At 46.4% G+C, this 25,737-nt stretch overlaps 1 protein-coding gene and 1 pseudogene across 1 annotated transcript; one reads left to right on the forward strand and one right to left on the reverse strand.

The window, feature by feature from the left end:
• Positions 1-3,332: 3,332 nt before the first annotated feature.
• BOLA3 (bolA family member 3) lies at positions 3,333-12,913 on the forward strand. The gene is made up of 4 exons (XM_037806417.1): positions 3,333-3,500; positions 5,553-5,676; positions 7,402-7,490; positions 12,666-12,913. Exons 1-4 carry the CDS (start codon positions 3,447-3,449, stop codon positions 12,729-12,731), a joined length of 333 nt encoding a protein of 110 aa, XP_037662345.1. The 5' UTR covers positions 3,333-3,446; the 3' UTR covers positions 12,732-12,913.
• Positions 12,914-20,987: 8,074 nt separating this feature from the next.
• On the reverse strand, positions 20,988-22,360 carry LOC119512847 (annotated as a pseudogene).
• Positions 22,361-25,737: the final 3,377 nt, after the last annotated feature.

A 25,737-nucleotide genomic window follows, 5' to 3' on the forward strand; every position in this document is an offset into this window, starting at 1 on the left:
ATTCAGTTCAGTGAGTGGATTTGATTATTACTGTTGTGGAATTCTGGCAAAGAAGGGAAATAGTAGTTCTTTTCCGTCTTCCTTTGTGTTTTACATTAGATTTTGATATTTCAGATTATAAAAGACTTTTGACAGTCATAGAGATATTATACCTGGTAGCGGTAATTTCATTGAAACAACTGCATTGAAATTCATTTAGGTTTTCTCTCATTATCAGATTCTATTCCAAACAAGTATTCTGTAAATCCAAATGGATTACTGGTGTGCTATAGACTTGTTATAAAACAACATTCTGTTTATTCTACATCAAAAATAGTTTGCATAAGTTAGTCTTGGTTACCATCTAAAATATTTTTAAGTGTTCTTTACATAAAAGTTTATGTTGTATTTTTAAACTTTTAGGGGCTTTATCTATTTTTCTAAGTCAGTTAACTGTACTTTTTAAAAAGTGTTTTGTATCTACTTTTGTAACTTCATCAGAATAAAATATATTGGAAGAAATGACTGACTAAAATGTGAGTCTCAACACTTATTCCTATTTAAATTTGGAAACTTTAGATTTTTTGCAGGTTCTATGGATTTTGAGTACTGCTTAAGTTTGGGAGGTCATCTTTGCTTATCAATTAGTACCTAAATGTTTTCTTAACCCTTAGAGGAAAGGGAAATCTTAAATAAACTAAATGTCTTATCATACCAGGACTCTAACCCCAAGAAACAAACTGTGTCCCTGATGACAGTGGCTAAAACCCATCCCAGACAAAATAGGTAGTCTCCTCCCATGTTAATCAAGCTCTTGTGCCTCTTCATACATTCCTGGTTGAGAGATTGAGAAAAGGGAAGAGAAAGGACGGGACTCACTAATGTTCCGACCTTCAGACTGAGTACACAGCAAATCTCTTTAAGACACACCCCACCCCAGAAGAGCCATTGTAGGTATTCATTACTGTGGGAGAAATATTTACAGAGTCATTTTTAGAGGTACAAATTACAGATGCATTTCAGGTTTATTCAAAACAGCAGTGGAAGAATGTTTTGACCTTTTTTTGAGTAGGAGTAGAGTTAAAAACGTAATGACTGGCTTAAATAGTGTGGGTTAAGATATTTTGTATAAGGACATGGGTATGCTAGCAAATCAGTTTTGAGTTTTTTTGAATGTTACAGTTCACCAGGCCTAAAGTCAATCACAAAAATGCTAAGTTTGTAAATCCTTAATGGCCAAGTCCTTGAGAGTTATTTCAAACTTGATAAAAGAATAACAGAATAACCGAAATAATCTTTCTGAGGGCGGAGTCAGGCTTTGAAATTGCACAGCCAGAAACAGTGTACAAGCTGGTACCCCACTGATGGTATTGCAAGGTATGGACTCTACAGCCTGCACTATTATTGGTTGTCACTAGTGACAGGTAGGTAGGAATCGGATAATCTAAAAGAACTTGGGTTTAACCTGTAGGTGATGAGGAATTATTTGAAGCAGGCAAGTAGTAGACAAGTATTCATTTCAGATTGCTTTGACAGCAGTGTGGAAAACTGAGGTTGAGGCAAGAGACCGGGCAGAGAGAGCATAGTCCACTGTAACAATGTGAGCAATTGTTGTATTACAAGGAAAACAAAGGTTGGAGTTAAGCAGGAGTTCTAATTTTCACTAAAGAAGGGGAGAAATTCTGCAAATACAAATCAGTGAGCATGGGTCTCTTAGTTACAAGTGACAAACCCAGCTAAAATGACTGTAATAAAGTACTCATTTCTCACACTACTAGTTTCTAGTTGTCTTCGTTATTCAGCTCTCCTTTGTTCTGTGTTTCATTTCCACAGTATCCCCACATGGCAAAGATGGCCACCAGCAGGTCCAGAAAAGACCCCAGACCAACTTTGATTGGCCTGTCTCAGTTCATGTGACCAGACCTGGGACCTGTGCCCTCCTAGAGCTGGGAATGTGTCTGCCTCATCTGAACTATGTGGTTTGAGTAGCAAAGGGGTAGAACCACGACAGTGCTAGAAAACATGTTGACAGTTACAATTGTATAATTGACATCAATGAAGAAAATTTGAAAGTTGAGTTATCCCTAATCCCACAAGTCATAACTTTTAAGGATTCAAGCAAAAAATGTGAGAGGCTATTACAATAATTCAAAAGAGATATTGATGAGGGTCAGATTATGGGAGTCGCTCCAGTAATACAGAATTGCATGAGCTGATCACTTTAAAAACAACCTAGGTCCAGCCTGTCCAAGTGCAACACTAAAAGTGTGGATTGTGTAGGCCAGAATGCAAAGGCAGAAAGAGATCATAGTTGGTAAATCCTGGCAGAGTATCACCAGACCACATGCCTGCAAACAAATACAGCCGGAAAAAGGTCTTGGTTGAATTTCTAACTCTGCTTACTTGAAAATCTCCCGAATTTGGGGCAGGGTTTTCTGACAGTCTTCCTGCTGACAATCTTCCTATCTCTCATGACGTCAACTTCCACTACATTCTCACAACTGCAGTCTGTGGCTGGGCCATATCCTACAGACACCTCACACTCAGGCAAACCCAAAACTGAGTTTGTTGCCCAACCTTGCTGCAAATCTACTCCATCTGTTTCATTGCCCCAATTAGACACTTGGGAGTCACCCTCGATGCCTCCTCCCTCACTTCCCACATCCAGTGACTCCATTTTCTTTACCTCCCAAGTATCTCAATCCACTACTGCTCATCCTGCTGTCACTGCTTTAGTTCAGGCCTCCTTAATTCTTGGACTGCTGAGAAAGCCTCGGAACTTCTGTCCCTGTCTATAATTTCCAGTCCTAGAGTACCTTCATACAGCAGCCAGAGGGGTTTTCCAAAATGCAAATCTGAAAACATGACTCTCTTGTTTAAAATCCTTCCACGAGTCACCTTGTCTAGGAGGACCCCCAAATCCTCAGTTTAGAAGCCAGGTTGCAGATGATGGGGAATGAGAATGGAGAGGGTCCACCAGGGACACGAGGGCCAAGGAACATTGGGGTGAGGGAAAGTCAGTATTGAGGGCAGAGAACCTTAGATGTCTTTCTAGGCTGAGGAGAGAGTCTAAAGAGGAAGTTTTGACATGGCAAGAAGACTCGCTCATGGAACCAGGCCCCGCGGAGGCTGGAGGAGAGCGGTGCGAGCGAGGGCAGGGGGCTGGACCCTGGCGACTGCAGGTTTGGAGCTGCCTACTGGCCTCCGAGGCGCGGCAGGGGACAGCCAGGCGGGGACAAGGGCGGGACTGGGCGGGGAAAGGGCGGGGCCAGGCGGGCCCTGGGCGGGGTGGGGGCGGGGCCAGGCGGGCCCCGGGACAGAGCACAGGCCGGGGCAGGTGGGACCAGGCGGCCGGCGGCCTCCGGGCGGTAGGGGGCGGCCTCGCCAGCACCCGCTGCTCCAGGTCCCCGGCTCTGCGCTTTTCGGGTGACACGGCAACCTCGGGCGGCGGGCCGCGTCTGCCGGGCATGGCGGCGTGGGGCCCGGCCGCGGCAGCGCCTCTGCTCCGTGGAATCCGCGGGGTGAGCGCGGGCGGGGGCCGAGGCTGCTCAGCCCGGGGCGGGGGCTGTGGAGGGCGGCGCTGCCGGGGCTGGAGGACCCACTCCCGGAGAGGGCCGTGCAGAGCTGGGGCGACCTCCCCGTCTCTCATTCATTCGTGCATTCATTCACTCGTTCATGCATTCATTCCCTCAACAGGTCCCGACAAAGGGGTTTCGGAAAAGTATCAGGACCCGCCGCGTCCTGGGGGAGTGAGGCGTGAGGCTGGGGGCGAGGGAGACAGACAGCGGGCACAGGGAAAAGAAATGATTTACAGAGTGGAAGGCATAGTGCTTATAGACCCAAGTCATGGTGTGGGCGCCACGGAAACGCCGGCCTGGCCTCCGTGACCTTGACCCTTTCCAAATCCTACACACCCAGGGTCGAAGCCGGCGGAAGGCAACTCCCCTCGCGCCCTCCTAATTTTCTCTACCCTTTTCTGACTCTCCCTTCGGTTCACATTCGTCCTTCTCTTCTGCTGTTTTCTGATGGTGAAGAGCAGTTCCACTGGTGCCCTTCAGTGTAGACAGTGGCATCTGGGGCGTTCCAGATTGTTCCTTTGGTTGGGAGTTTGTACTAAAGGCCACTGCCCACAGGTCTGCTAAGATGAAAGGAAATCTCCCATGGATTCTGCAGTACTCATCCCTCCCTTCTGATTGCCACTTCTGCCTGCCGCCTGCTTACCCTTCCACCTTTGCCCCCCAGGGATCTGTCCTCAGAAGCAGCTCCACTCCCCACCCCAGCCGTCTTACCCCAGGCCACAGCGTCCAGTTTTTGTCCCTCTGTACGGTAGACTAACTCCAGGCCGTTCTACTGATGCCAGGCTGCATTTCCAGCTGCCTGCCAGACTGCTCAGTGGAAGCCCTGAATTTTCCCCTGCTCGTTCTCTCGTTCGTTCATTCATCCTTGCATCCAAGTCTTCCTGCCCTGGGCTCAGCTGCAATAAACACGACACTCAATGTAGGCCTTTAAGACCTATTGGTGAGAGGTGTTTGCAGGTAATTTTAAGGAAGGTGCTCTGAGATTATTCACCACCAGACCCTGCTCTGGGCCATCAGGACTGGGCTTGGGTGGGGGTGGGGTGGACATTCAGCACAAGCACCCCCAGATCCTTGGCCCTTTTACAGGCTGCCAGGGACCGAAGCCCCTCCCTGGGCATCTTTCCTGCCTAGCTCTCTTAAAGGTGCTCTTTCATGCAGGTTACTTTGGTACCAAGCAAACTCACTGGGGTCACATCAGTTGTCTAACAAAGCCCAAAACCTTTAGTCTCTTACTCTAGTGATAATGTATTTCAGTCTTCACTTCCAGCCTGTGTTCAGCCCTGTCGGCCTGGTTTTCTGTTCCTTTGCTCCTAAGGGATGAGCCATGGTCCCATCAGAAGCCCCAGCTCCCTACCAGGGAGGGGGTAAATCTACCTCCTCTAGGTTCCTCTAGGTTGTTTGCTAGAATCCTGCCCCCTCTCCCCAGGGAGAATTGGTGTGTGGCGTGTAGGGGAGCTGGCTTACGGAGTGGTGGGTCACAGGCCACATCTCATGGTGGAAAGTGTGCTATGTTCCCAGGCTGAAGGGTGGGTGGGATTTTGCTGTGTGGTGTGGGCCATGGCACCAGCGCCCAGCAGGCCCCATCTGGGACAGGCTGCCTGGCTCCCCTCCTAGCTCTGTCTCTTGCTGACAAATCCAGCCTTGGGCCCACTACCTAGTACCTAGGTCTCCTCACCTGTAAAACTAGGACAGTGACGGTGGCTCTCTCTCACAGGAGTTAAATATTGATTGAATTAGGTTTCAGGGTTGCTGTCTCTAAAATTAAAGTGAGTTATTTACAATGACCAAAAAAAAAAAAAAAAATTGTTATTCTGTTTTCCCCGGAGCTTAAATGGCCACCTGATTCCCCACTGCCCTCCTTGGTGGCCCTCAATGGCACTGGCTGGCACAGGCCCTGCAGTGCGGGGGAAGTGGCGGGTGAGGCCTGCTTGGTGGCCCAGCTCGGGGCAGCGCCACCCCGCTCTGCCATGACTTGCATCTCTGTTCTGGTGGCAGCTTCCTCTTCTCCACTGTGGTCATCGGACGTTTGCCTCCCAGACCGAGGGGGAGCTCAAAGTGATGCAAATTCTCAAAGAAAAGTTTCCTCGAGCTACAGCGATCAAAGTCACTGACATTTCAGGTAATGTTTGCCCTTGTCCTTCCCAAGGAGCTTTGGCAGCATTTTGCCCTCTGGAGGGACAGGGACAGGGGCTTGGCGGAGGGAACGTGCTGTCAGTGGCTTCTCAACAAGCATGGCTTTTGGACAGGTGGAACCAGCCTCTCCCACCAGATGGGGAGGAGGTAGAGATTCAGAAACATCCATGGGGACAAGACCCAGCCAGGATGATTCAAAGTCACCAGCCTTGGTCGAGGTCCTCCTCAGTCACCCTGAGGGCTCAGGTCCACAGTCTAATTTGACTGCAAAATGGGACTTACTTTGATTTCTCCACATTCTTTGACATCCTAGAAACTCAGAGCTGGAGTAGACTCCAGGAGGGTTTTGTCCAACTCCTTCACTTTCCCCACAAGGAGAACCAGACTAGAACCAGAACCAGGGGTGAGCTCTCTGTCCGGAACCCAGTTCCCAGGCCCTGGGTTTCTCAGGCAGCCGCTGGCACCTCAGAATTCCAGGCTGACTGCGTATTAGAACAGGCCGGGGAGAGAGTTTCTGCACCATGGGGCAGGGAAGATAGGGCCCTTATCCAGAGACACATGTGGGGCAGCCCGGCAGTGGGGCAGCTAGATAGGCTGCGACCAGAATCTCCCCCACACCCAGGCTCACTGACTTCACCAAGAAGGGAACATTCTACAGGGACTGGGAAGAAAGTTTAAAAAGTAGAGTTTCTTCTGGCAACTATGGAAAATTAATAAGTCTAAAGAAAACTAATAACTCTACCATCCTTTGGAATGGTAGGTCAGGTGAGGGCTGTACAGGGGTCCCGGGGCTTTGCCGTGGCCTTGATGTCACCTGTCCTGCAGCTGCCCCAGGCCCAGGGCAGAGCTGGAACGTGCCGACTGGTCTGGCTCTGCCTAGCACCTGACAGAGCACATTAAAGAGAAGCAAAACAGAACCTGTTGAATAAACTGCACTTCTCATATGATAGCCTGGTCTTAACAACCCGAGGAAATTTTCTTTCCTGCCCCTGCTTGAGTCCTCAGTGCTAGCTCTGTCTCCAGTGGAGACACAGCTTGGGTGGGGGGTGGATGGGTCCACCACAGGCTCTGCCCAGAACCACCCAGAGCTTCTCCCTCCTGGAAGCCGAGGATGAAACGCTGCCTGCGACGCTGTCCAGCAGCAGGTGCTAGAGAGAGCCACACACAGCTCTGTCACCAGCATGTTTGCAGTTTTCATTGTAACACTGGGTGCCCACCTCTCTCTTGCTCCCTTGTTTCTTTCTGGTCTTTTGAACAGTATTACAAATGCAGTTCTCAAACCAAATTTTAGCATATTTTGCTCTTTGAAAAATACCCATTGCTGGTCCTTTGGAAGGTGGATTGCCAAAACTTCAGTCCTGTCTACCCTCTTCCAAGACAATTGTTAGCCTACAGTAAAAGAAAATACTAGACGTTTCCTACATTTCCCATGCTTTGTGTTTCATGCTTCCTGCCCACAAGTAGTAATCCTGGGTTGTGCAACTCTCTTGCAAAAGGAAGAGCAAATTTTGGATTGAGGCCACCTGTCAACAGGTGTATATGATATGATTGTAACAAGGACATTTTTGTTACCTGATTTAACAACTTTTCTTTATGCTAACTAATAACATACAGACCTTCTTTGGATTGCACGGTACTTCCAGGCCATAGGGGGCTGCAGGGGCTATTATAATTTAATCACTGAAATGCTGTCAAATCCTGTTCAATTTAGGAGGCTGTGGGGCAATGTATGAAATCAAAATTGAATCAGAAGAATTTAAGGAGAAGAGAACTGTTCAGCAGCATCAGATGGTTAATCAGGTCAGTGGGGGCTGTGGGGGGGAATGCCCCCTTTGCCATCGACCTGTAGCACCTCAAAGGACCTGCCAAGGGGTGACGGCATTTCCTACTGTCATTCCTCTGAAGGAATGATGCAGTATCACAGTATCACAGTCAGGCAAGCAGGACTTGGGAGTTGAGAAAAATTTAACCTGGGCCTAGCTGGAATCAGACTGTGGGCAAGTGTGAATTTTATTCAACACTGAAAACCAGCCACCCAATATTTATTTTGCATTTCCTTCTATGATGCTATTGACGTTTACTGTTATTGTCACATATCACATGGTATTTATAAATACAGGCAGTACTGAAACACCTATGTTTTTCTAGATGTGACGATTTTTGAGCCTCTCCTCAAGATTGCTTTACAGATGGGTAAATTGAGGCATGGCATTGATTGAGAATTGCTCTAGCTGCTCCAGACCCAGTTTTTAGAACCTTTTGGGCCAGGAACATCGTATTTAACGAGACTGAGGCCCAGTTTATATATTATTCTTGCTTATTTTAATTGGAATTTATATCGGCTGGCCCTTGTCCAGTGTCTATACACTAGTCCCTTCCGCGGGGTGTCAGACATCATTCTGGAAGGTCTTGCACATTATGAGCTAGTTTAGTTGTTGTAAATCACAGCTGTGGTCAGAAGAGTCTCTTCTGGGCCTTCCCCCACCTTCTCTGCATGTCCCCTCTGCCAGCCGCTGCTCACTGGTCTCCTTCTTTCTCCATCTGAACCTTTGCCCGGGCAGGACCTCCACTGCTCAAGTTCTGCCTGCAGGACAAGAATGCCCCTCTACCCCCTGACTCCCTTTTTGTGCTGCCAGCATTTTCTGCTCTGAGTCTGTATGCTTACGTCCCTGCCATCAGCCCTTTGTGGCCTGGTTCCCTCTTGGGTCCATCTTTGAATCCCCCTCAGAGCCCAGCCTTCACCATGTGTGTGGGCACCTAAAGCCCTAGAGCCCACTGGCTGGTCTGACCAGTGGTCTGGAGTGGGGGAATCAGAAACCACCTGCCCCTCCAGAAGCATTTCTAGCCCCAAGTAGAAGGTAGAAGATCCAGCTGGCCCAGACCATCCCCATCTGTAGGAACCTTAGGTAATCTGAGCACACTTCCCAGCCTAAAGCCAAATGATGAGTGATCAAGAATGCAGGTTCTGGTGTTGGACTACCCACGTTTCAAATCTGGACTGTGCTACACTCTAGCTGTGTGACCTTGGGCAAGTTACTCAGCCTCTCTGGGCCTCCATTTCCTAACTTGGGGATAGTAACAGTACCTGCCTCAGAGGTTGTGGGACTAGTGATAAAGTACATGCAGAGCTCTGAGAACAGGGTCTGACACCTGGTGAGCCCTCAGCCCATGCCAGCTTCCACTGCTATCATCATCACCATCTACAACAGGCGGAGAGCCTGGACCACATCTGGCAGGGAGAGGGCAGCGATTCCCTTGGTTTGGGACAATGTCATCTGCACCATCCCAGGCTCAGGCTGTACTCTGGGTCCCTCCAGCAATGAGTGCTTCCCAGTCACTGTCCTGACCACTCCCCACAAGGGGCCAGCCCTGCCTGCTTAGTGCCCCCTAGAAAACTGATGCTGTGCAGTGAAGGGCTAGGTGTGTTTTGTTCACTGCTGTGTCCCCCGCACCTAACAAAGGAGCCGCACATAGAAGGAGCTGACTAGCTGCACGTCTGCAGAGACTAAGGGGAGCAGGCCTATGGTAACTGGCTTCCAGGGAAATTAAATGTTTAGGGCCCAAAAGGCGTCCTGTTTCGGAGCAGTCATTTCCTGGCGTTGGTCTATGCCAAGCTTATCCTCGGGGACCCTGCCTAGATGTGGCAGCCCCTCAGGGGGCTCAGCTCCTCCCCAGCCCCACAGTTTGTTCCTTGTCTGTTCTGCCATTTGCTGAAACATTTATGGGGCATTTGCTCTGGGCCAGGCCACAGGATGCCAAGTGTTTCCTCCTAGGAGCACCTCCATTCATCCTGTCCCCACCAGCAACAGGGAGTGGAAGGAGCACAGAGTTAGCTTCTGAGCAGCCTGGAGCTGGGTACAGCCCTGGCTCTGAGCCTCAGCTTCCTCGCTGGGGAAGTGGGCAGCTCTTCGGACGGTGTGATGACTGCATGAGGCAGTGACCACACGGGCCCAGCGTCACGCCTGGCAGGCGGAAGGCACTGGGTAAATATCAGTTGCCTTCTCCCGTCCTCCGGCCTCTGTCCTGCCTGTGCCTGACCACCGTCCCCTAAGGGCAGCTCTGCCTGGGTCTTTCTCCTTCTCAGAGCCCTTCAGTGGGTCCCCGGGGAGGCCAGGCCAACCTTCCTCACTGGGATTGAAGGTCCCTGTGGGGTGTTCCTCGGCCTTCCCAACTCCAGATCCTCATGCTCCCCCACCCCCAGGGCCAGATCCTCCCAGTGCATCACGGGACGTCCCAGGCTTTTCTCACATTGCTCTCCAGGGCCCCAGCCCTGGCTCTCTCTGCCCGTTTGTCCCCCAGCTGTCCTGCTCCGGGCTGCCTTCCCCACGAACGGCCCTTCTCCTCCAGCGCTCGTCACCTGCCGCCTCAAGTCTGTCTTTTATGGATGTGTGCTATTTCCCTTTCCTTTTCCGTCCTTCCCCAGGCCTTTTTCATCTGTGTCCCTAGCATCCAGCACAATGCTGTGGGCATAGCGGGTGCTCTAAGATGTTTATCCAAGCTACATCTTCTTAACCAGGGACATTAGCCAAGTCACTTCTCCAACCAGGGCCTCGGTTTCCTCACCTGTTAAGTGACACAGGTGCTCTCTAGGGCCCTCCATGGCCATAGGGTGCTGGTGTGGTGGGGAGCCCTTGGGGGCTGCACAGAGAGAGGGAAAATGTAGGGAAGGGTCAGTGTGCAGAGCACGAGGGGTCAAAGCCCAGAAGATTTCCCTGCCCAAGACCTTTCACATGAAGGTGTGACGGGCCCTCACCTGGCCAAGGGGGCTTTAAGGAGGAGCAGAGGGTTGGGACCACCTCCGGATGGCTCTCCCTGCCTGGAGACAGCAGAGAGCATACGTCCCCTTTCCCGGTGATGACCTGAGGCTTTTCCAGTGGCGTTCCTGCTTGTCTGCAGCATTGAGAGGGGCTTGCACAGGGACCTGGAGATGGGGGCTGGAGAGGTTTGCGTGCAGCCAGGTGGGCAGCTCCCTGGATCTCAACCCAGCAGCCTCTCCTGGCATCAAGGCTAACCACGAACACGATGGGAACCGGGTATAGCCGGACATCGGGGTACCTGGTTCATGTCCTCATTTTGTTACTCACTTTTTGCTGACTTTGGACAGGGTATTGGCTCTATCTCCTTTTTATAAAATAAGGGGGTGAGACTAGATGGCCTCTGAGGACATTTCTGGCTCTCTAAACCTAACCATGTGTATTAGGATTGTTTCGGTTGTAAGTGACAGAGACCAAGTTAAAACTAACATAAGCCAACAAAGGGAAATAACTGTCCCACGTAACAAAATTAACTGATTTCCAGCCTATCTAGATTCAGGATCTTCACAAGCCCATCTGCTTGCTTTCTTTCATCCTCTCTCTTGCTCTCTGAAAGCATCTTTTTGTTGGGGCCTCATTTTCTCCTACTGGAAATGGGCTTTGTCTATATGGTGGGGAGCATGGCCCAGGTGACATTTTTCCAGCATAGTGATCAAAGAGGCAAGGCTGCAGGCCAAAAACTTCCAGGGGAGGTTCTCAGTGGCCTGGTTTGGGTCACGGGCCACTCCTGGGCTAATGGCTCTGAGCAGGGGAGCATGCAGCCAGGCTGGGTTGGGACACATGACCACCTCAGGGTCAGGCCATGCAGAACCACCACCACCACCAGAAGCACAGAATTGACGTGGAAAAGGATCAGTTCCCCAAGGGAACAGAGATCACTGCACAGACTGGGAAAAAAAAAATGTCCATCTCCAACGATGATCAGATTTTGGTCTAGGGTAAAGGGACTTTGTCTCCTCCCCCGTATTGATCCTAAACTCAAGGGGCCCCAGCCTCCCTTGGGTCCTATGGCCCATTCAGCACTGCAGGGGCTGAAAATCACCCCCTGTGGGTGACTGGGTGGCTCCTCACATCTGACCCTGGCACCTTTGTAGCCTTCAGCATGTCTCATAATTACTTGGCAACTTTATTTCCTGATCTAAAGTAAAACTGGGGAATTGGATTTTAAAGAATGGCTGTTCGTGGCTGTAAATAGTGAAACATGGGAACGAGCCTAAAAGGCCATCATGAGAGGACAAGATGGAAAGTTACGCAACCATATTGTGGAACATTCTGCTGATGCAAAAAAAGAATGAGGGTGCCCATGTCTGATATGGAAATGTTCCCAAGAGAGACGTTGAGGGGGGAGAGCCAAATGTGGAACCGTGTGTCTGAAATGCTACCCTTTGTGTTTTAAAAAGGGAATGGTTATTGCAAACTATGGACTATAGTTAACAGTAATATCTTAATATTCTTTCATCAACAGTAACATGTACCACACCAATGCCAGGGGTCAATGATGGGGGGGATAAGGGGTATGGGATGTTTTGGGTTTTCTCTCTCTTTTTTTTTCTTGGAGTAATGAAAATGTTCTAAAATTGATTATGGTGATGAATGCACAACTATGTGATGATACTGTGAGCCATTGATTGTACACTTTGGATGGATTGTATGGTGGGTGAATATAGCTCAATAAAATTGTATGGAAAAAAAGAGAACCAACACACACACATACCCTATGGCAAGCTCTCCTATAGTTCAAATACATTAAAAAATCATTTTTATACCTTAAAAAAGGGGGGGCAGGACAGATAAATGAGCTGGAAAATATATTCATATTAGCTTGAATATATGCATTTGAAAAATCCCTGGAAGGATAGGCAAGAAACTAACCCTTATCCATCTTGGGTGGGGGTAGAACAGGATGGGTGGAGGGGACAGGTGTGGGAGACTTCACTGTATACCTTTTTATACTTTTTGATCTTTAGGTTACATTATATATGGTCAATTCAAAAATATAAAAAAAGTGTTTTCCAAAAAACAGAAAAACTGCTTAAACAAAGTATAGGCAGTCTCCTACAGGTATACAGTTCTGTAAACAGCTATGAAATTTTCTAATAAAGGCTTGTTGTCATCATTGTCAAATACAAAATAAATGATGACGCTCTTTTTACTTACACAGGCACTGAAAGAAGAAATCAAAGGAATGCACGGATTGCGGATATTTACCTCCGTCCCCAAACCCTGAGCCCCGCCTGGCCACGTTGACACAGCTGCTTCAAACCTTTGATGACTTGACTGACACCACCCTTCTTCCCTAGGCATTTGCCAAAAACTTTGATCTATTTTGTGCATAGATATTTCCATGTTATAATTATAGAGGAATACGCTATCTATTTAGATGTGAATTAAAAGCAACAGACAACGGAAGCTTTGGAAGGGTTATTTGCAGGGCTTCTGCTTTCTTTATATCAGAAGCAGCAGCATTTTGTCCAAGGCCGTCTCATCTGCAGGCACTTGTGTCCTGCTGCTACAGAGGCAGAACACAGTGCTAGCTGCTTTTGTCTAATGAAGAGACATTCTTGTTTCTTCTCTGCCTATGAAACTACTCAGGCCCCCTAATCTTAAAAAAAAAGAAAAGAAAAAAAAAATCCCTTGGTTTTGTTGTTCTTGTAATTTACTGCTCTCTTTCCCTTTCCCTCCAAACTTCTTGCAAGAATGGTCTTGGACCGTCCATTTTCTTTTCCCTCTCTGGAGTGGACGTTGAGGATCTTTAGCCGCCCAGATCTGGGTTCTCTCTCTGCATCTGCATTTGAGGATCCCCCACACTTTTCATCTTGGTGGGAGGCAAGGCCCACCTCTCACTTAGAAGCTGAAAAGCCTTGTTTTCCCAGCCTCCCTTGCAGCAAGGGCTCAGGCACACCATCTAGACCAATCAGACCAACCTGCTCTGAGCTTTGAATTGGGAGCAAGTGACCCAGAAAAGCAGGGGCAGTGGCAGCACCATCCAGTTCCCCAGGAAGCAGTAGCAGCCGAGTCGGTATGGAGAGCTGCTGGCTCTGGAGCCCAGGCAGGGGCCGTGGTGCCTGATTCTGCTGCAGAATTTGGGCTCTGGCCACAGAGTCTTCATCGTTCCTGTCTATTTTCAAAAGCCACTTCCCCAGTGTTCTCAGAAATTCTGTGCTCACCCCACATTCCTTTTGCTGAATTCTTTTCTGCTCAAATCAGCCTGGTCAGTGTCCCTTGCTTGCAACTGAGAGCCCTGACTGGCTCACCAGCATCTTGCAGTGGGGCTCCTGCCCTCCCGTACCCTTTATCACCCACTCTCTACTGAGCAGCTTTCTGAGAGCTCACCAAGCCCCCTGCCCGTCTCAGTCCTCGGTCCCCATCACTGTGGTATTTGAAGGTTGACCACCCACCTGCTTCCTCAAACTCCTCTGCCATGGGTGGAACTGACTGCCAGGGAAGTCAGCGGTCACCTTCGGTTCTGAAGGCACCTCCCCAAAGTGAAGGTATGTGGGTAGAACAATCTCGGACCCCAGACTTTCGGGGCAGCACAAGTTTCATGTATCTTGGTTTAAAAATGTCCCCTATATACACATGGGGGACGGACAAGTGGTAAAACTGCCTTTTACATGTAACAATAACTCATTGTATCAGAGCTGAGAAGACAGGATAAAACCAAGAGACTTGCTCCCCAGGGCCTCAGCCAGCTCAGAAGAACTAGCAGCACAGAGGCCGGCTTTCAGGTTCCCCGGGGAGGGACCACCTGAGTCGGGCATCCCCAAGGGCAGTCACCAGTGAGGACAGAGCCCACAAAATTAGATCGATTATTTGTTGGGCCCTGACTGTTCCCGCCTTGAGTGTGGGCTGGACTTAGTGATTTGCTTTTAAAGAACAGGAGAAAGTGGAAGTGACAAGGTACAGCCGTGGGGTCATGGGAGGCCCCATGGCTTCCTCCTCACCCTCTGTGATCCCTCGCTGGGGGAAGGGAGTGCCACGTCAGGACATGCAAGCCATCCACGTGGGGAGAGACTGAGGCCCCTCGCCAAAAAAAAGAAACACGGCTCCTGCCAACAGCCAGCATGGAACTGAGGTCTTCTGCCAAGACAAGTGCCAGGCGGGTGAGCCATCCTGGGAGTGGACCTTTCAGCCACCATCAAGCTCCAGCTGACATTTGAGCCAGAAGCGCCCAGCTAAGCTGCTCCCCAATTCCCAACCAACAGAAACTGCGAGATAAGTGGTGTTTGTTGTTTTAAGCCACAAAGTTTGAGGGTAATTGTTTTCTGCCGCAGTAGATGACTTGTCTACCAGACTAGTGCATTCCTGGAAGGACACTGCGACACCCCACATATTGAAGGAGGGGGTGAAGAGCCACTAGGGAAAGGGCTGGGGCACAGCTAAGTGTCAGCAACACCAGTGTCTCCTCTGCCTCTCTGCAGACCAGTTTTAGAATCTCTCTCTAGATTGGCGTCCACCAGATATGGTGGCCCTACTGCCAGTAGCTCTTAATTTTTGTATCTTAATGCCCAGGCCTCACATGGGGCAGACTTTCCTTCCAAGTTGAGGGTTGGGTTCCAATTGGTCCATCTTGGATGAGGAACCAGGCTGGGTCAATCCACTGAGTTCCGGGAGGCAGGTCAACCCGCAGCCTCTCCCCAGCCTTTGCAGTGGAGGGAGGGGCAGTTACCAAAGAAGAGGGGGTCACAGGCACAACACCAGATGTTCTCAGCTAGACAAAAAAGTTAAGTGTGGCTTAGCACACCAGCTCTGGACCACCACAGAGAAACACAGAACCCTCTCTCTGCTCCACTCCCTCACCCCAGGGATGCATCAGTCCCAGTGAAATCTGTCAGTCTTATCACTTTGCAAATGCCTGCTCCCAAATCTCACAACCAGAACATTACACAGTAGTAACTCACCCACCCGCATCACTTGTTTTCTTACCCAAATTAAAAGAAAAGCTGGGAGAGGAATCACAGGGTTTCTTTTTTAATTCATTAAAAAACAAGATGACAGAATTGTTTAATCTTGGTGGCTGGAGAATACCATCTCCAGCATCTGAAATGACCAACTGCTAGCTTTTTTGATTAAGTGCTACTTGTGGAAACTGCTGAATTAAGAGGACATGCTTTCTTGGCCAAGTGTCCTTTGAAAAACAGAGTTCAGTTTTCCAGTGGGAAATCCTGAGGTAGGTTTTTGCTGACTAGGCAAGACAATCCAAGAGGGGCTGCCCTGCTCACAGCCCTCATGGAGGGGATTTCCAGCCCCGTTTTGTTCCATGGCTTCCTGCAGTGCGTCTCTCTCCCCCATTAGACCACCCAACTAGCAGAGCCTCTGGGACAGGCTGGCTGTCCCCCCCCGGGGGGGGAGGGGGACAATCTGGGGCCACAAAGCCCTGCGGGGACAGGCAGTGTAAGGGACTTGGGATCGGATTCCCTTTCTTGGTTATCCTGTCTGGGAATCATGAGTAAATGACCAAGCCCAGCTGGGCCTCAGATGGACTAATGACCTGTGGGTGGTTCCCAGCAAACAAACCCAGGGCAGAGTCAGACACGGGAAGTCAAATTGGGAAATCCGGAGAGAATTGTTTTGGAGAAGCTGGAGTTGGAAAAAATGGATCGAGAGATGTCTTGTGGGGTCATGGCAAGTCCAAGTTAAAGGGAAGCAAACACTATGAAATAAAGAAGGCGCAGTGATGCTCAGCCCTGGCTGCAAATGAGAACCACCTGGGGTATTTAAAAATACCCACACCTGGGGCTCCCCCAGGCCGAAGGGGCCAATTAGTAAGGGGAGAGGACGCCCAGAGGCCACGTGAGTCACCTTAAAGGTAGAGCCTTAAGGTAACTGCCTCGGCTCCTTAGAGCCCCCTGAGACCTCCGCAGGCGGCCCCCTCCCCTCGGTGCACCCCCCTTTCCCTCCATGGAACTACTGCTCCTCCTCAATTTGCCCGCTCTTCTCCATCCCCACCTGTTTTGGGCAGCCTGGCCCCGCCGCCCCCGTTCCACGTGGAGCACCGCGGGAGGGCGCCAGCCTGAGCGGAGCTGCGGGCTCCGAGGGCAGCGCGCCCGGGAGCGCAGGGAAGACGGGGCGCGGAGGGGCCGTGCCGGGGTCCAGCCCCACGCTGGGGAGCCTCGCCTGCGGTCTTCCCCTTGGCTTGCTGGAGACACCCGCAGTCAGCCAGACCCGCCTCCCTCCGCGTGCAGCCTTATATCTCCCCTCCTCGCCGGACAGCCCAAAGGGGTCTCCACCTCTTACCGAACGCACCGCAATTTTAACAAGTTTTATATTTGGATTTGCTCTAACAATACAGGTAGGATTACGCTAAGGGTCAATCTTTTGGTCAGGCACCTCCTTTGGGGGAATCTGTCTCATTTCTTAGGTTGTTGTAAGGGATGCCCCGTCACTGAATTTAAAAGAGCATTTTATGTACTTTAAAAAAGATTTTTTGAGAAAAAAATTTGTTTATTAGAGAGGCAGGTAAGAGGGCACAACTAAGAGATGCCAGACAGATTCTTTTGCTTTAGAATAAGAATAGAAAGAAACAATCGTGTCTACCGTATACAAACAAAACTTACTCAGAACACAGGTTTGTGATAAAGTGTGGAGCAGAAGGCAGGGACGCTCAGAACAAAACAAAAAGGTTCTTTGGCAGTAGAATAACCAATTCAACAAATGGGTAAAGGAATAAAAAGTTAAAACAATTATAGTTCAAGTAATCCTTTTCGTTGTTTTGTAGTAGCCTTTATTTTTGAGAATAGTTTACACATTGAGAAGACAGTGCAGCGTTCCCAAAGATTATTAACAGTCTCCCGGATTATTAACCTCTTAGCCCAGCATGGAACATTTGTTACAATTAACAAGCCAGTATCAATACTTATTATTACCTAATGTCCTTTTTCTGTTTCAGGATCCCAAAGGACATTTAGTTGTCATGTCTCTTTAAGCTCCTCTGGGCTGTAACAGTTTCTCAAAATCCCCTTATTTTTGATGACCTTTTAATTTTTAAACGGTAGTATGTGCAAATATATTCAGTGGGAGAATTATGGACCTATTTGACTGAAAGCAATAAGAAAAAATAAAACCACAAAAAAAGAAAGCCATAACCCAGGTGACTAATTGAAAGTTACTCTATTCTAAATATTTTGGCAATCATTAAATAATCTCCCCCTTAGACACCCCCCAGCCCCCCAAAAGTGCACTGGTAGTATTAAAAATAAAACACCTGCTTTGAGTTAGGAGCATCTAGGAAGAAGTAGCTTTGCCAAAACAGGATGCATTTTTGTTTGTTTGTTCAGGGTGAGGTTTGGTAGATTTATAAGCAAGGTTGGGGGGACAGGCTACTATACGTGCATTAACCTGTAAGCATATCTCTAAAATTTTAAAAAAAAAAATTTTGATACATAAGCTAAGAGTCCTTCTTTTATTGTAACAGAGAGCTGTTAGGAGAAAACAAACTGTACTTTGGGTGGAAATGGAAATTCCTGATGCTTTGAGAATTGTTTTGTTGCTTTTTCTAATACTTCATGCATTGACTAAAGGAAGTAAAACTACAAAATATCCTCCAGTGTTCAGTCTATGTCACCTATATTCATCTGTCAAGATACCCAGCACACAGCATTAAAGAACAATCACGATTTATGCACACAAAACCCCACTTGCCCTCTACAGACCGATTGAGCTGTTTTCTGAATCAAATTTGTCCAACTCTAAAGAAAACAAAAACTCACAGAATGCTGTGTTTTTCGAGGCTAATGTTGACTTGTTTTAGGTTTTTTTGGTGTTTAATTCGCCTTCTGGGGTCAGATTTTAAGATCTTAGGTCCCCCAGTCACTTGGTTAAATGCCTACAGCTGATCATCTACCAGGACTGACCCTTCTTGGCTCATTATAACACATCCCCGTGGCTTAGGGGTCAGCTGCTTTCCTTGCTGCAGTACTTAAAAGGAGAATTGAATTCCCCTGAAGGCATCTGGGTTCAGATACATGGCTTTTTCATTATGTCAGTCGAGGCATAGTAATTCAAAAGATATTTTAATTAGAAAAATTTTAAATTATGTAGTTGTAAGGCAGGCTATCATTAAATCAAGGTGCCTGCATTTCATTTTGGAAGGCTTTGTAAGCACGTGGGCTACTTCACTGTCAGAATCTTAAAACGGGTAGCATGCTTAAGCTGGAGTCCTGTCTGCCTGACCCCTGATGTGCTGCTGTCACTTTTAAAATCACCTTTAAATTGATGTGTGCATATAAAATAAGCCCATAATGTAGTGGCGAGAAGTTCATTTTCCTATATAAAGGTAGGAAGGGCGGGAGTAAATATTTTTCTAATAAAAAGAAAGTTGCAACCCAGCACTTACCCTCTGACCCATTTATAGCTGGTTCTCTTGTGATCCCTGCCTGAATCCTTGATCCCAGGCCCAATTAAACACCGGGCTTGGAACTTGCTTTACATGTAACCAATCTCACCAACCTCCTACTTCAGTGCCAATTTAAGAAGGCAATTTCCTACATGACCTAGATTTCTTTCAAAATAAGAACATTTTATTCTGGCTAAAGTTAATCATTATTTTCTAAAATGAGACTTTACAGTTGCTGCTTTTAAAAAAATCCAGTAAGTTCAAACTTTAGGGCTTAAAGATGCCAATGATTGAAGAGATCCACCCTTTGAAAAGTGATGTGCTGAGGTCTGTGTCTGGGTGTGGGTGTGTTTACTGTCAAACTGTGTTGTAGTTTTCTCCCAGCCTTGGGAAGAGGGAGCTGAATACAGCCACAAATCCTCCAGCAGAAAGAGTGCCCAGGCCATTGCAGAGTAGACACCGCTGCTTTTACATAAACTTGTCTATAGAATTAAACTATCTGATAGATTGGGCCAGTTTGTTGGAGGGAAGGTCAGTTGTGTCATATGGAAAAAAAACAGGTTATGAGGTTATATAAGTGAACATCCTTGTTCTTAGGAAATAGCACATGGAAGTATTAAGTATTCAAGGAGCATGGAGTATGCAACCTATTTTCAAATGTTTAGAAAATAGATGATACTTAGATAGATGGATAGGTATAGAATGATATAACAAATATAGCAAAATGTTAAAAGTTGGTAAACCTGGGTATCTGAGCAGGGGATATATTGGAGTTCTCTGTATTGGTTACATATTATTTTTGCAACTGTCCTGTAAGTTTGAAATTATTTCAAAATAAAAAGCTTAAAAACAATCAACAGGTTAATGAGCCAAATTTTTCCAGATTTCAATTGTTTGTTTGGGTTCAAATAGACATAATAGGATATTCTTGATGAACTAACAATGATATTAACTGTGTTTAAGGAAAAGTAGACATTTTTGTACCATTATATGTATTTCCTTATTCTTTATTTAAGAAGGGTGAGATTTTGTTTTATGATGTCCTCTAAGCGAATAATGGTACAATTTAACAAACTAGCCTAATGTCTTAGTTACCAGGCTGCTGTGACAAATCCACGTAATGGGCTGGCTTAAACAACACAGGAATGTATTTGCTCACAGTGTCGGAAGCTGGAAGGCTTGCTTCCTCCCAGAGCTGGCAGTGATCTGGCCAGCAGGCAATCCTTGGGGTTCCTTGGTGATCCCCTCTCCTTTCTCTTCCAGATTCCGCTGACTTCCTGCTTCTTCCCGGTGGCTTTCTATGATTATGTCAGAATTTCTTCTGCTCATCAAGGACTCAGGTAAGACGCCCCCCTCATTCATTTGCACCACACCTGAACTAAAAATAACATCTTCAGGAGGTCCTACTTCAAATGGGTTCATACCCACAGGAATGCAGATAAGAATGTGTGTTTTGGGGGGTACATAATTTAACCAACCACACATACTTCAAGTTTCTGAGTAACTAAAGGTACCATTCTAATGTGCTTCAATTTATAGTGTAGATAAGAGTGAGAGAGCTGAAGTTTTCTGCACTCCAATGAAGCTATACTTTTTCATTCAAACACAATGGTTAAAAGCTAGGTTCTAACTATTTTTCATGGTAACTGCTGCCAAAAGAAGCAATGTCTATCAGATTTCATACAACACAGTTATAAATGGGAAATTGGCAGCTTTCCACATAAAACTTCAACAACGTAGCAAGAGAAACTTGATTAGAATCAACACTAACCAAGGAAAATTGAGGTGTGTGATGCCTAAAAGTCCTCTGTGTGGCTACCATAGTGCTAGCCGGTGCTTTTTGAAGAACTGCCTGTAACTGTTTCTCTCTACATCTGTGACTGGAGCAATGCCAACTAAAGGAAATCCTTGTCATCAGATTTGTTATTTCAAATTCATAGAGACAGAAGTAGAATGTGGTTACCGGGGAGGGGGGAAGTGAAGATATTGCTAAATGAGAATGAGTTTTGGTTTGGGTTGGTGAAAATTGTCTGGAAATAGATCACGGTGAACATTACACAGTATTGTGGGTGAACTTAACATCAAAAGAATATTCTACTTAAAACGATTTTTTATGTTATATATATTTTACGACAATTAAAAGTAAAATTACTTGGAAAACATATTGATATCCGTGGCCAGAACCTTCACCCCCCACCCCACCTGACTTTGCTCCCCTGTGTAACTGCTGTCTGAGCTCTCCAAGTCTTGTGCACAGTTTTGAGGTTTGGGGTGTTGTACATCCCACTCTTTTGTCAAGACCGTTCCTTTAACCCCAGACAGCCAGGCTTCAAATTTCTGGGCCGTGACTCATAGTTTTTAAAATATTTTAGCCAGCTTTTGTTAATTTGTGGTCCAAATGGCTAGGTCTCCCATTTGAGGATTTAGGAAGACATCTTTCATTTTGCATACGCCATCTCTTTGATCCATCTCCATTGGGATTTCTTTATTTAATTCATCAATTTTCCATTGTAGCCTTTTCATTCTCTGTTGAGGCAGAAGATTACTGATCTCCTCTGGAGTCGCACCCCCACACCTTAGGGCTCCTAGCGCAGTGGATTTGGGGTCTGGAGGTATATTCATTTGCTAGGGCTGCCGTAAGCCATCCCACATACTGGGGGGAGGGCTTAAAACAACAGAAATTTAATCTCACAGTTCTGGGGGTTAGAAGTTTGAAATCAAGGTGTTGGCAGGATTGGTTCTTTCTCGGGAACTCAGGAGAATCTCTTCCCCACCTCTCTCCTAAGCTTCTGGTGTTTGCCAGCAGTCCTTGACACTCATCTTATAAATGCCTCACTCCAGTCTCAGCCTCATCTTTACTTTGCCATCTCCCCAGTGTCCGTCTCTCCATATTCAAGTTCCCCTCTTCTTATAAGGACACCAGTCGTACTGACTTTACGCTACTCTGGTATGACCTCATTTTGATTGTATCTGCAAAGACCCCTTTTCCAACTAAGATTGCATTCATGGGTTCCGGGTGGACATGAGTTTTGGAGGGGCACTCTTCAAACCAGAGCAGGAGACCATAACTCACAGAAGTGATGGGAGAGGGGTTCCTGCTTAGAAGACTTATTTATTTTTATGAACACCTGTAACTTTCTTTAGGATTTACCACCAAATATGAACCCGGGTTTGCCTTCTCCTCTATAAAAGTTGAAAGACTGTTAATCAGAAACAGTGACCTTCATTGGCTGAGTGGAATTCTCAGCTGTCTCTGAGAGGCTTGGATCCTGACTTGTAAGTCTCTATTGGCAGCCCTGACATTTTTCTGATCAATTGATCCAGCTGCCTTTACTGTTCTATCACCTGGTGAGCCACCACCGCATGTCTTTACTGCTTCTCCAGTTCTCGCTATCTTCTTTTCCTCCCTCTCTTGTATTTTCTGAAGCAATTTTGAAATACGAGAATGGTAATATTTGTGCTGCTCACAGTCGAATTTCTTGAAGAATTGATGAGTGCTCTGCTTTGCTGTCCCCTGCCATTTGAGCTTATTTGAGCATATTTGAACTTGTGCCTTTTCAGCATCTACTTTTTCCCTATTATTCTTATTTTTTTAAGCATTTGCAGTAGCAGTGTTTCCTTAAAATACTTCTGAGCAATGTGGCCCTCTCTCTCTAGCTAAGCAACTTGAAAGGTGAAATCACTGCCCTCCCCCCTACGTGGGATCAGACACCCAGGGGAGTGAATCTCCCTGGCAACATGGAATATGACTCCCAGGGAGGAATGTAGACCTGGCATCAGGGGATGAAGAACATCTTCTTGACCAAAAGGGGGATGTGAAAGGAAATGAAATAAGCTTCAGTGGCAGAGAGAGTCCAAAAGGAACTGAGAGGTCACTCTGGTGGGCACTCTTACGCACAATATAGACAACCCTTTTTAGATTCTAATGAATTGGGGTAGCTGGTGGTGGATACCTGAAACTATCAAACTACAACCCAGAACTCATGAATCTTGAAAACAGTTGTATAAAAATGTAGCTTATGAGGGGTGACAGTGGGATTGGGAAAGCCATAAGGACCACACTCCCCTTTGTCTAGTTTATGGATGGATGAGTAGAAAAATAGGGGAAGGAAACAAACAGACAGACAAAGGCACCCAGTGTTCTTTTTTACTTTAATTGCTCTTTTTCACTTTAATTATTATTCTTGTTATTTTTGTGTGTGTGGTAATGAAGGTGTCAGGGATTGATTTTGGTGATGAATGTACAACTATGTAATGGTACATACAATGGTGAACAATCGAATGTACGATTTGTTTTGTATGACTGAGTGGTATGTGAGTATATCTCAATAAAATGAATATTAAAAAAAAAATGCTTCTGAGCAATGTTAGCTTTTTTGCAATCTGACCCAGATCCTTTTGCTTGATTCAAGTTTATTCCAGCAAGTCTCTGGACATTCCGTCCATCCTGAAAGTGCCATTTCCTCTCTTGCTTGGCATGCTTGAACATCACCTGCTAACTCCACTGTGATCCCCGACGTGGTGATCTTGAAGATAACCTCATACTGTCCACCCTGATGGCTCATTTCCTTCAGGGTGGAAAGGAAAGCTTTACATGATGTATACTTGTGGTCTTCTTCCTCCTTCCAATTCTTTTTAGGTTGCTGTATCTTCAAAGGATTCCCGAGTTGCTTTGCAGAGCAGACTCTGTTCTCTCCTTGACAAATTTGATCTATTTCTGAAGAATGGCAATTCCCTCCTGTGTGTGTTTTTCTAAGTTGTCAAACTGATCCCAGAGCTCGGTGCCCTAGCTCTGGGTGCTGGGGCCGAGGAAGTGGCGGCTGCGGCTCCTGAGGGTCGCGCTACCCGGGATCCCTCTCACTCCTGTGCCCCTCTAGCCGGCGTCGCCCTGGCTCACCCCTCCTTTTCCTGGGACCCTTTAGCAGTGCCTCCTCCCGCCAGGCACAGGGAGGGAGCGCCCCCTGGAGGATCCCCGGGGATCGACCGCTCCCGGGAGCAGAGAGATCCACCTGGTCCCGGGGAAGGAGCCTGCAGCCACTGCCCGCTCATCAGAGAAGGGAGGCGCCCCTTGCATGCACGGTCCCTGAGTGCGTGTGGTGACCGGGCCCCGGGGCCGCCACTGGGTCTTCCCGGCTGGCACCTCGGGCCTGACTTTCCTCTGCTGCCTGGGTCGCGCCTCTCTCTCGGCCATCCCTAAAAGGGACTGACCCCACCCAACTTCCTCGTCCTCTTCCTGGTGGAAGTGGGCCAAACACTTCCCGGCTACATGGCAAAAGAAATGTTAAGGCAAAACCCAGCATGAAACGAAATGCGTCATCAGGGATTTAACTTCCAGGATGCCAGAATAAACCAGAAATTTCGTATTTAAAATTTTAACCAAGTTTTTAAAGTTTCAAAGGAGAGTGCAGAGATATTGCTCAGAACTATTAGGTGCAGATGCTTTCGTGTCCTTGTGCCTTATACTTTCCATATGAAACAAATGCTTGTGTTCAGGAGGCATATTAACTTTTTTTGTGTGTACAGCAAAATGTAATTCAGTGAGGAGATTTTTCAGTAAAATTTTCTAGAAGGAACTTTCTTCCTAAGATTCATAGCTTGAGTAAAATTCAAAAATCCTTTGTTTTTACCTTAAAACAGTTGGCAGGCTAGAGCAAGCTTATGCTACTTTATTTAAATTTTCAGCTTCCTCAAAAAATCTAGAAAAAGAACAACAAAGTTAATCAAAAGAAAGTGCAAGAAGGAAATAAACACAAAAGCATAAATTAATGAGGTATTAAATGGAGAGACAGAAATGCTTAAATCAGAAATCTGGTTCTTTGAAAAAATTAACATGATGAACAAACCAATAGCTAAATTAATTGGGAAAGGGGAGAAAGCAGAGTAATGCAAAATAAGTGACAAAGGGGAAATAACTATTGGAACAGAAAATTTTAAAAATATATGAGAGTACTTTATGTAACTGTATGCAAATAAAATTGAAAGCAGAGACAAAATGGATAATTTCCTAAGAAAATACAATTTACTAAAATTGACCTCCTGTAGAGATAGAAAGCATTAACTTGACAAATCTCCATAAAATAATAGAGAAGTTCCTCAAATAAATACTCCATAACACAGGGAAATTCTATTGAGCCTTTAAGCAGCAGGTATTCTCAGAGCTACAGAAATTGTTCCAGGCACTAGAAAATGAAGGGAAACCATCAAATCCTTTTGTGAAGCAAGTACAAAATTCATATCTAAATCCGATGTAACTAGCACAGAAATGGAAACTATAAATCAACTTCACTTAAGAATTAAATAAGAATTGGATAATAATTGCACTCCTGATCCAATAGCCAATTAAGGAAATAAATCATGACCAAGTGGGTTATGCAAAAAAAAAAAAAAAAAGCTTCATATTTGTAATAACATTAATATAATTCATCATATTTTCTCCATGTATGCTGAAAAAGCCTTTGACAAAATGTAACACCCATTCCTGATAAAAAATACTCAATGAAATAGTAATTGCTGGATTAAAAAAATGATTATATAATGTATATGTATGTTATATATATATAAAACTTTTAAAACCAGCTTCTTAGTGGGGATCAGGAAATCAAGGCAAAGATCTCCATCACCATTACTACTACTTAACATTATATTGGAGTTATTGCCAAAGCAATTAGACAAGAAAACAATCAAGGCATGTGAATTGGAAAGAAAAGATAAAACTATTTCTACTGGCAGATGACAGAGTATATCTGGGAAACTCAAAAGAATCTGTTTTAAAGCTAACAAAAAAAGAATTCAGTCATGTAGCAATGTACAAAATTAACATACAAAAATCAATACCTTCATATGTACAAACAATAACCAGTTAGAAGATACGAAGAAAGAGAAAAAACCATTTACAATG

This window comes from Choloepus didactylus, chromosome 17 (assembly GCF_015220235.1).
Source record: "Choloepus didactylus isolate mChoDid1 chromosome 17, mChoDid1.pri, whole genome shotgun sequence".
Lineage (NCBI taxonomy): Eukaryota > Metazoa > Chordata > Mammalia > Pilosa > Megalonychidae > Choloepus > Choloepus didactylus.